Here is a 12,251-nt window from a genome sequence, read left to right as displayed (position 1 = left end):
CTGAGTCTCTCAGTTCTGGCTTTGTGACTACATAGGCGTCTTCTTGATTTCAGCGGTAGGAATAATCCATTGTTAGGATGAGAAGAGTCCTTCAGAACGTTTTGTGGAGTTCCCATACCAGGTGATGATGCTACCAGTTAGAACACTCAACCGCTGAAGTGTAGAAGGCCTTCATGATGGAGGCCATACTGCGTTAGCCTACATTGACGTGACAATGCGTGTTATATAGCTTATTTGTATATGCACCGTAGCCTTCGCATAGGCCTAATGTAGTGGTGGTGAGTGAGTATGCAGTTGTGTGGAGGATGTACAGTAGGCAATGTGTGTGTGTGTGAGGGATGGAGGGAGACAGAGAGACAGCGTGCGTGTTGCTGTCTCAAGCGCCCCTCCTCCAGTTTCTACATGACCTGTAGGCTAGGTCTACAGTAGCCTATGTTGTGCCGCACAAAATGTATCTATGTTGTACATTGCACAAAATGTATACCCCCCGAAATAAACACATACATAAACATATTTTTCCCGTCACTTTGGCTTCCTTGACATTTTCCCTACGTTTCGCCACTGCTTTGCAACAGATAGATTCCAGTGTCCATGCTCCGGCAGCGCCCACACAGTCATTTTCACTCAAATGATCCTACTGAAGGTTGAGCTGGAGCCTGAAACCCATCTAGTGGTAGTCAAGACACTACAGGCCTGTCCCTCACAGGCTCAAATTTGTAACCCATGCCATTAAAATGACAAATTTTCGTGTATACATAATATGCTGCAGCTGTTGCCTATAGAACTTCTCAGGTCCTACCATGCCAGTGACGTCATTGAAACTGGCAGCGTTCTAATACTAACAAACGCAATTTTGGTGTTGCTTAAAAAAGGCTACGTATTGATTTTTTTAATTATTTTTTTTGGTGTCATTTATTTTTAATTGTCATAATCAACACATTATCAATGTTGATTCTTTCAGTTCAGTTAATCTTTAAGGTAACGAAAACCCGGCTAAACACACCGTAAAAACGCCTTAATATGGCAGCATGCAGGTCACCATTTGTCAAACTATGGGCCGCGGTCCGCAATGTGGATAATGGTCTGCAGAGTGAAATTATTCCCCGGGCCATCGTCTGATAATTTGCTGCGCAATTGATCAAGGAGCCGCGGACAGAAAAAGAAAACAAACATTTCTGCAATTAGTAGGAAATACTTGTTTGGTGTCATCAAACATAGAGGCATAGAATTAAGTCGTGGTATGGGCGTTTATTCAATGCATGCGTGTGCACGTTGGTAGCAAAGCTAAGCTTCAACCTATTGGAAGGCTATTTAATTATGAAACGACATTTAATAGAACGACGTGGATTTATGCAACTTCCATAAAAAATAGAGCACAGACTATATAAAACACTGTTTGGCATTAAGTATTAAAGTCAGCCAAAAGCTATTAATTAGTCTTAGTTAAAGATAGTTAAAGATCTCCAGATCAGTGATTTACGCATGATCTGATCCGCCATTTAGCATTCACAAAAGCTGGTATTGTGTTTCCTGAATCCTTACATTCAAATGCAATTAGCATATAAATATTCTATCAGTGTATGATGCTTGCATGAGGGAAACATCCCAAAACAACAGCACCCCTATAACTGCTGTTGTTTTGAGAAGTATTTCTCATGCAAGCATCATGCAACAATGCAAAAACAATGAAACTATTGTAGGCCTAATTATATTTTACATTAGTAAAGCAGTACTCTGATGTGCATGTTTTCACAAACTTTTGTGAACAATCTTAGCACTTTAAACACTGACTGTTTTGAAGTGCATGTATAGCAATAAAAATAATAATAATTGTGATATCATTATGATAATTTGATGAAGGGTGGGAGGAGGGGGTGGGTTCATGTAGGTGGGCCCTATGACCCCAAAGTATGCCTTGACTGAGCCTCAGGTCAAAGAAGTTTGAGAAAGACTGATGTAGACGACAAAGCAGCAAGCAGGCATCGTATGATCATTTAAACAAGTTTTATGACAAGGTCGGTGAGGATGGGAAAAATCGTACATTTCTGTGCAAACTTTGCCCGCACTTCAGTCACAGTCATTATTCATTTAATCATTAAATAAAATACAGTACACGTCTTGGTTCAATAGGTTACGTGCGGTCATTTTAATATGTTTTAATAAACATTGAACCAGTCCGGCCCTCAGCTTGTAGCAAATTTGTTTTTTTGGCCCTCTAATGTATTTGACTTTGACATCCCTGACCTAGGCCTACTTGTAGCTTAACATAGCATTTAAGCATTCTGCTGTTTGAGAATTAGACAGACGCACCTGGTGCTTTAAAGACAGTAAACAGCTGGCGTGCATGAATACTACTAGACATGTTCCAGTCGGCTTTGATGCACAGAATTTATCGTGTGGTTTTCCTAACCCCCATTTGGTAAATAGATTATCACGGTCGAATAGTTAGTACAGCAGAGAAGCTATGCCACTTTCATCAAAACCTATTACAAAGCTATAGCAATGTTATGTCATTAAATACGATAAACAGTGATTCTGGAACAGATCTGCGTCTTCCTTATCCCGTTAATAAACATATTACAGGATGTAACCATATTCTGTCCGGTCGGAAAATTTTTTGCGTTAACTGTTCTAGTTTGTTACAAGCAGCATGGGCCATCAGACAGGTAGTTAACATTAACATTTTTTGCTAGGCTAGCCTTCCTGCTGCGACATTACAGCATTTGTACAAGACAAGTAGAGCTATTTTATCCAGTGTAATTTATCACTTACCACTATCTTGTTTTTTCTTGTCATCCTCTTCCTTTCTCTTCTGGCTTCCGGACGCATAACTCCGCTTCATTATGACTGACGAGGTTTTATATTTTCGCGGCAGCAGCAGAAACCACAAACCTGGCTGGCTGGCTGCTGTCAGCGACTACTGAGAGGGGCCCCCTTGAGGGGGATCCCGGTATTGCCGGTAACAGTGTCGTTGCACTTTACTGCATTGACTATCAAAGGGGCGCTCACAGTTTGTCGTTGCATTTTATTCTTAACCAGTCGTTGTCCTGGGGCGCCTGGCCAGCTCGGGGCCCCAAGCAATTGCTTGGTTTGCTTGCCTTCTAGCGACGGGCCTGTTTCCGACCGTTTTCCCCTGAGAGCTTAGAGAATAAAATGAGGAGAGCTACCTGTGTTTTACATAATGTGTAACATTTATTCACATGGCCAGTTCAAAATCACCTAAGGTTTTGACTGAAATGTGTGCCGATATCAATTATTGGGAAAAACATTGTTTAGTGGATGGTGGGTGGATTGTTGATGTATATAGCTGCAGGTGCAGATGACATGACGAAAGCTCATCCATGCATCTAGGATGTTGGAATTTGATAGGATACAGGAACTGCAGAGATAAATTGAAAATGAGGATTGGTAGCCTATGTCGGAATAGCGGTACTAAAAAAAATCGGACTAGGGGCATGTCGTAATAACGGTATGTCGTAATAGAGGGTTGTCGTAATAACGGGATGTCATAATAAAGGGTGAACCCCCCTTATAAATCATGTCCCTTCCCGCCTAGCGTTAGAATCTGGTTGCGTGTGTGTTGTGTAGTGGGGTGGGTGTATGGGTGCACTAATGAGCCCAACCAACTTATGTGTTCCATCAGTGGTTCGACTGCACAATTATCACAATAGCACAAGTAGAATAGACAAGGGATGGCCGTAAGCTTTAATTTCCCCAGCACCTTTCAAGCCAATGCACGGTTCCAGATCAAGGCTATAATCTGTTTCAAATCTTGATGATTTTATGAGCTCTCCCTGCTTACTGAAAGTCGCTGTGTGAACCTGCGTGACGTGAGTGCGAAATAGAATGCGAAATATTAAAATAATCGCATCGGACTTGGTGTGTACACTGCAAAAACTGCTTATCTAACAAAATCTAACCAAGTGTTATTAATCTTATATCAAGATAGAAAAAACTAGTTGGTATTGTTTTCAGAATAAAGAGACTTACCTAGCGCTTTCTTGTGAAATCATTTGACTTAATCTCATCTTGAAAACAAGCAAATTTGTCCTAAAAACAAGCAAATTTGTCTGCCAGTGCTTTGAGCAAATTTGTCTTGATAAGACTTCTTAAATTAAGTCAAAATGATCTTTTGAGAGGGCGCTAGGTAAGTCTTTTCATAATAAAATCAATACCAAATAGATTTTTTAATCTTAATATAAGATCAATAACACTTGGTTAGTATTCATTTTTTGCAGTGTACACTTTAAGTGCAAAAATTTCGCACACAAATTTTTCGCATTTTCGCACTGTTATTTCGTGTCGTATCTGGTGTGTACGGGCCTTTACTCATGGTTATCGTTTCATTGTCATGATAGGAAAGTAAAATCCACAATATTACACAAACTTGCAATGCATTGATTTAGGGTAAATGATCAAGACACCTAATCTGGTGATGTCGTCCATATTAAACACATAGAATGGAGACTGGAACTGCATTGTGAGCATACAACAGTATAACAGTACAACAGCATAAGAGTAAATTAGTATAACCTACAGTACAAACACTGGTATTACTTTAGATAATACATTTAACCAAATATTAAAAGAACATGATCATTTGAAAACATTTTAAGTTTGAAAATTAGATTCAATTTCCAGTTGGGTTGGAGAAAATAATGCTACCACAGATCAAACCTAAAGGCCTATTCACACCAACGATTCGCAATGAGATGAGCTGCAACATTCTATAAACCAGCCACTTGCTGCAACATTCTAAAACCTTCACTGCAAAAAATGAATTCTAACCAAGTGTTATTGATCTTATATTAAGATTAAAAAATCTATTTGGTATTGTTTTTAGTATGAAAAGACTTACCTAGCGCCCTCTCAAAAGATCATTTTGACTTAATTTAAGAAGACTTTAACTTATTTTAAGGAGTCTTATCAAGACAAATTTGCTCAACGCACTGGCAGACAAATTTGCTTGTTTTCAAGATGAGATGTCTTAAAATAAGTCAATTTTTTTAAAAATTAAGTCAAATGATTTCACAAGAAAGCGCTAGGTAAGTCTCTTTATGGACCCTTTCAAGAGAGTTCCATTATCAGCATCATAGTTGGCCCCACAAGACTTCCTTTTTAACATTCCATATGTTATCTTAATGGAGAGGAAGTAGATTGGGGCCCAAATAGAATGTTCAAGCATTGTTTTTGTTTTTATTGATGAAAGGGTCTATACTGAAAACAATACCAACTGTTTTTTTTATCTTGATATAAGATTAATAACACTTGGTTAGATTTTGTTAGATAAGCAGTTTTTGCAGTGTTACTGTGACTAGACATGGTGAATGTTTCACGATGGCTTGCAACGATGTGCAACATCTAATTCACACCACTGGATTTCCTTTCTGCAACGGTTTTGTCTTGTTGCGAATCTTTGGTGTAAATTGGGCCTTAGAATATTCCTAATTTCTAAAATGTCCTATCTAAATGATCCTAATGTCTGAAGTGCAGTCTAGTTTACTCTTGTTATTTCAGCTTCATCTTTAGACAATTTTGTTACTGTTATTTTCTCAATTTTAGAAGGCTTCTTCATCAATGCTTTGTATTTCCTTTTTATTCTTTACATATTGTATTCTATTAGTTATTTCAAAAAGTTTGTTGAAATTGGCCTATTCCATTTCCACTTGTTAAGGTGAAAGCCAAATATCTGGAAGTTGGAATGTGTATGAGGGACTATGAAGTCAAGAAGTATGAACGCTGGCGAGAGGAAACTGAACTAAGCCTACCACTATTAATGAAACGAACATTACTGACTGTGATCAATTGTGCAGAAGTCATCTCCGTAGACACTGACATTGTGAGTTAAAATCAATCATACAGCAATCATATTTTTTATTCACATGGGATGGGCATAGCATTTAAAATTACATTTGTTTTTTATAGGTTGCCCCTGCATCTGACCGGGATTTGGAAAGAGGAATACGTTATGTGGTGAACTTCGCTCCAGAATTGAAAGAAATAATCTCTGAGACAAAGTATATGGAACAGTTGGGTTACTCTGTCCCTGAGTTGGCCCGCAATGTTTCCCTTCAGGAAGACAAGTTCCTCAGGTATTACTGTGTTTTTTTTTATGAGGAGTCTCAGTTGATCAAAAAGGTTATCTCTGCTGATCTTGCATCATTTTAATAAGGTAAGTCACCAGCAGCCAAGTCACTGACCTTACCTAATATCCATTCAGAAAATCTGTTCAGTATCCATTTAGTAGGGGGCATATGGGCATACAGTAGGCTGATGTCAATTGTCTTTGATGATATTCTGCAAAAACTGCTTATCTTGTAAAATCTAACCAAGATTATTAATCTTATATCAAGATAAATAAAATAGTTTTTTGACCTTATTATAAGATTAATAACACTTGGTTAGATTTCATTTTTTGCATTGTAGCCACACTGCAAAAAATGAATTCTAACCAAGTGTTATTGATCTTATATTAAGATTAAAACATCTATTTGGTATTGTTTTTAGTATGAAAAGACTTACGTAGCGCCCTCTCAAAAGATAATTTTGACTTAATTTAAGAAGACTTTAACTTATTTTAAGGAGTCTTATCAAGACAAATTTGCTCAACGCACTGTCAGACAAATTTGCTTGTTTTTAGGACAAATTTGCTTAACGCACTGGCAGACAAATTTGTTTGTTTTCAAGATGAGATGTCTTAAAATAAGTCTTTTTTTTTTTAAATTAAGTCAAATGATTTCATAAAAAAGCGCTAGGTAAGTCTTTATACTGAAAACAATACCAACTAGTTTTTTTATCTTGATAGTAGATTAATAACACTTGGTTAGATTTTGTTAGATAAGCAGTTTTTGCAGTGCAGCTGCTCCTTTATGAATCCATTGCTGATATTAGCAGATGAAATGCCTTCAAATGAGGTTGAAAAACATTGGAATTCTCCTTTAAAGTGGGCTATATTGCAACTGTTTTGGTAGGTGCTCTGAGTGCGAGTTGAACTCACACTTGCAACAAAGTTATTATGTAACATTGGTGCTTGGAATGTGTAAGTTTGAAAAGTTATATAATTCTCCTTTAAAATAAAGCCTTATCAAAACCTTTTAATTTTCCACATAAAGAATAAAAAATGAGAGATGAGGTCGAGGGCCAGCTGTACAAAACACCTTCATTCTTCATTCTTCACTTAGGTTTTAAAGGTCTCCTTATTTAAGTGTTATACTTAATATAATGAATGTTTCCCACAGAATTGAATTAAATTTGTGGTGGTAGCTGAATGTGCAAACGGGGGTGGCATTTTTTGCGCCAACTGCGGCTATTTTCTGTACAAAAAATCCTATTAAGTTCAGCGTTCACAGCGCTCAGCGCCCTCTGCGGAAAAACGCTCTCGTTTTTTTTCCGCGGCGCTCTGAGCGCTGAAAGTTAAAATCTGTTCAACTTTTAGAACAGCGCTGGGCTTGTCAATGTCACTACTCTCTTGCTAGCCAATTCAAATCAAGGAAGGGGCGGGACCTTCACTGTCAACAATGTTTGTAGTGGCATAGGAAAACTCAATCAGCCAAGTCCTATCCTGACTAATATTAAACCACTGCTGCAAACTAAAGGCAAATTACAAAGTCTAGAGGGATGACCTATTCTATGTAATGCCAAATAAACTCCTTTTGTCAGTCGAAGTCATATTTAGCGAGCTGAGTCCTGAACGATTGCTGTCATTTTAGTTAGCTAGTTAGTTAGCATTAGGCAACGTTCCAAAAAGACGTGCTGGCAGACGTTGTAGACATGTTCTGCATGCCTTTTTTAAAACTCTGATACCGTATTGCACAGTCCACCTCACCTACCCACCTTTATTTTACCACTACATCTCTGTTTGTGACGTGACTGCTAATTAAACTCCAGCTGAAAGACATTAAATAACGCTGTCCAAGCTATCTTCAATGGAGCCTTGGATGGAATCTTATCGTCTGCTCGCCTTTGAGGCACATTTCTCAAAATACAGCCAAGGTAAGTGTTCCCGTTCAGAGTTTGAGTAATTTATGTCATCAAACATTATGATATGTATATGAAATATATCTAGTATATATAGTAATTTATCTACTATATCTAGTGAAAGTGTTAGCAGCTAACATCCAGAAGCTTACTATTGACCTAGCATCTAACTAGGAATTGAATTGTTTATTCTTATATAAACACTGCTATCATAGTTTGTTTATAGCCTACTGTTAGGACACGCTCCATGCTACCATGCTTTAGTGCTGTGTAGTGCTGAATATTTGTGAAGCTGCAGCCGTTTGCACCAGTGGGCTATACTACAATCTCGATTAGTGGGTTAGCAAGGTATGTTGCGCTCTAAGCCAGGGTATGCTGTGACACGAAAGTGGCTCTGTTTTAGCGTCGCTGTATCACCATGGTGTCTTATGCTGCCAACCAAACCTGGTCAGAGTTTGAATCATGTTTGTATTCACTGGAAATCGTGGACCTAGCAGTACAAATACCAAACATCTACCTATCATTACCACACAAAGCACACATTTAAGTCAAGTCAGTTTTATTTTTAAAGCGCATTTAACATGCACAGAGTGCAACCCAAAGCGCTCCACAAACAAGACACATAACAAAAAGACAAAAGATGCCGGATGGAGCGGTGTAGTCGCCAGCGTACCCGTGACACCAAGACATACAAGACAGACAAAAAACAAATTAACAAATAAAAAGTAAAAAGAAAATCAAAAAAAAAAAAAAAAAAATCATGTTAAATTAGTCCAAATTCCAAACCAGCTGAAAATGTCCAAGGGCAATGATGACCCGCGTGAAAGCTGCGCACAGCTGTGTCTTCACAACCGATGCAACGCCAACAAAGTTCTTTATAACTGACCAACCCGGAGAATTCACTGGCAGTCTGGAGAGCACTGGAAGAACAAGACAGTCCGAATTTGTGATGGGCGACCCTGCTGATCATCAGCTCGGTGGTCCTAGACAGCGACCGTTTGTTGTTTGTTGTTTCATGGTTGATGCTGTCATCAGAGTTCCTTAGCACTCAATCCAGACTCCAGGCACCTAAAGGTAGAAGATGCTAGCATGGCAGCTCACATGTCAGCCGCAGCTCGGTGGTCGTGGCAGCTGCAGTTCTCTTGCAGATTAATGTTAGGCACCTTTGCTGAGCAATCCCTCTCTCCAGACATTGGATGTGCAGCGTCACGGATGGATGAGGGACTTAAGGCAGGCTAGCCAAAGCGCTCATCAGCCCAATGGAAGCTGGTTAACGTTAACTTGACGTTGATGGTGTCAGCCGAGTTTGTTAATCAGAAAGGAGGACTAAGAATAACACAAAAACGATCGAAAATAACATAAATAAAGAGTGATTACATTTAACTAGAAAAATAAATACAAAAAATTAACAGAACATTACATAAAATTACGAACATTACATAAAAACAAACAAAAACATGATTCCAGACGGAGCGACGTGTCTCGCCAGCGTCCCCGTAACCTAGCAACAATTAATTTAATTGTTGTTGATTGATCTGTTATCAGAGATTTCAGTATCACCTGCCTTAAAATGAAATGAATAGAACACAGAATGCTGCTTTGCTTGCAATGAAATACTATAGGCTAGTATAAGTACCACTAACAGCTTGATTGCAACAACAACATGACTTATATATTTAAGTTGTATTGAGCAAGTGTACAATTGCAGACATTCCTTTTTTTTGGTATAACTGTTTAACTTATTTGCTTTTGTATTTTAGGTTCCAGACCAGACCAGTGTAGTGATGACCATGTACCTGTCTGTGTGCACACCTGTCAATCATACATCACGGACAACATTGCTGACAATATTTCTAGCAACATACCTGCTAACATACTCTCCTACAAACATATCTCAACATATCTGTGCACATTGAACTATACTGAGATTATCCTGAGATCTACTCTGAGACTTATTCTGAGAACTATATTGATGCGTGACTATACTATAATGCCTTGAAAACCAAAAGACAACAATTTTATCATCAAAATTCTATAGCTGATGTTTTTAGTAAGGTCCCACCTTTGAAGGTTTTAGAATATCTTACTAGCATAGATTTTAAAAAACATATTTAAGTTTCTATAACACACAATGCTCTGGCCATTAAATAGCCTTAGTTGCGGAAATGGCCTTAAATTAAACAGACAAACAATATTGATGCGTAACAACTTACTGACAACTATACTGACAACCATATGAAACAAACATACCTGTAAATCATATCTGTCAACCATTCATACCTTTGAATCATACCTGTGCTGTGACATCTGTGAAACTTAGTAGCTGTTCTGTAGACCAGGGGCCGTATTCACAAAGCCTTTTATCTTACCACTAGGAGTACTCCTAAATCGCACAAAAATATTTTAGCTAGGAGTTTTCTCTTCAAAGTTATTCACAAAGCCTTTCAGACCTACTCTTAGTAAGGAAAAATGACAACTCCTAAACTAAGAGTGAGTCTTCGTTGCTATGGATGACGTCATTACTCATGCACGAGCTTGACTGAAGTGACCACCTTGATTGGCTGATGATTGTAACGCGGGAATGATTCCAAACACCTCCCTTACGATGATGAGTGACAGGTGACAGGTCTGAGAATGCGTGCACTACATAAGGATGGAAGATGATGAATAACTGAATAAAAAGGCATAGCCTAAATGAATCAAGAGTAAGGCTAATAGCCTAGTAGCCTAATGAAACATGCTGATTTATCCAGTATCTTTGCAACATTATTAAATTAACCTGTCACCATAGCCTATGCCTACGTTTGCAAAGAGGAGAACATTTTAATTTGATTCACAATGAAGCATTACATTTAATTTAGATGTTGACAATGAGTAGTTTTGGTTGTTGTTGGTGGCGTTATTGCATCCCTTTTATGCCTACAATGCAAAATTGTTCCCTCGCGATTGGAAGCTCCTGTTGACTTCTTTTAAGCTGTCCCAGACTTAGGTGCTACTTTTAGGTCTAAAATGCTTCGTGAATCACTTTAGTGAAAAAAATTAGGAGTCCTAAAGTTAGGAGTGACACGCCCATTATTTTTAGGAGTTGCTCCTAAATTCGCCAGTTAGGAGCTACTTTTAGCCTTAAAATTCTTTGTGAATACGGCCCCTGAGCTGTACTGTTTGGAAATTAAGATTCTAACCTAAGTTCTGTCTAAAATTGATTGTCTGAAGGGCTGACTATTTTATTCTTCAGTCTATATCACCATCAAGTGTAAACTGTTACCACTAACTGAGATCTCTAGCTGTTGCTGCCTGTTCCGAACTACCACTGGTAAATATCTAAATATCTAAATATATTTTGGTTTCAACCATGTAGAATGGTTGTTAAGTGTTCATTAGTGTATTCTGAGTATCATCCTGTAGTTGTTTCTACTGTACTATATTAAAACAAAGGATATTGATCAATATTGAATTAACAATTTATTTGTACTGACTGTAATATATTCTAAGCTAACATCTAACCTAGGCAGTGGTTTTCAAGATACTGTCTATGTAATATAAGTATAGTAAGTATATATACTCTTTTGATCCCGTGAGGGAAATTTGGTCTCTGCATTTATCCCAATCCATGAATTAGTGAAACACACTCAGCACACAGTGAACACACAGTAAGGTGAAGCACACACTAATCCCAGCGCAGTGAGCTGCCTGCAACAACAGCGGCACTCGGGTTTAGGTGCCTTGCTCAAGTGCACTTCAGCCGTGCCTACTGGTCAGGGTTCGAACCAGCAACCCTCCGGTTACAAGTCCGAAGCACTAACCAGTAGGCCACGGCTGCCCCTAATCTCAATAATCATACTGTAAGTAATTTGTATTTTAATACAATGTTTTACACAGCAGCCTTATTGCATTTACATGCAATGGTAATTCCTTCCTTTGAATTACAATTACCTTTGAATTATTATTACCAACTGTCCCCCTACCAGCTCCTCTCGACACAGAGAAAAGGCTCCACTTCAGTTATGACACCATGCTGGCCCGCATGCGTTTGGCTCACTGCCCTTAGCTAATCCAATGGGGCTCAATTAACTAGAGATGCGCCGATGTGGAATTTTAGTGTCGATAACGATAACCGATATTTATTGGTTTGTTGTGGCCGATACCGATACGATATTGTGAATTGTGAAAAGTGATTTGGGGTATCATTTAATTGCAGTAATTTGTCCTACCACCAATGATGGACAGAACTCATAATAGTCCTCAATGGTACAGCAGTCAACAAAATAGCAGTA

At 38.4% G+C, this 12,251-nt stretch overlaps 1 protein-coding gene across 2 annotated transcripts in view; it reads left to right on the top strand.

The window, feature by feature from the left end:
- Positions 1 to 12,251, top strand: part of dnah10 (dynein axonemal heavy chain 10) — a 344,245-nt gene that overhangs the window by 78,659 nt on the left and 253,335 nt on the right. For both annotated transcript variants that reach the window (XM_048242756.1, XM_048242755.1), the window contains 2 exons: positions 5,675 to 5,839; positions 5,926 to 6,092. In XM_048242756.1, coding sequence (XP_048098713.1) covers positions 5,675 to 5,839; positions 5,926 to 6,092 — 332 coding nt within the window. The remainder of the gene's footprint in view (positions 1 to 5,674; positions 5,840 to 5,925; positions 6,093 to 12,251) is intronic.

This window comes from Alosa alosa, chromosome 5 (assembly GCF_017589495.1).
Source record: "Alosa alosa isolate M-15738 ecotype Scorff River chromosome 5, AALO_Geno_1.1, whole genome shotgun sequence".
In the NCBI taxonomy this organism is placed as follows: Eukaryota; Metazoa; Chordata; class Actinopteri; order Clupeiformes; family Clupeidae; genus Alosa; species Alosa alosa.
Note: the sequence above shows the minus strand (reverse complement) of the source record. Positions and strands in the feature narration are given on the sequence as shown.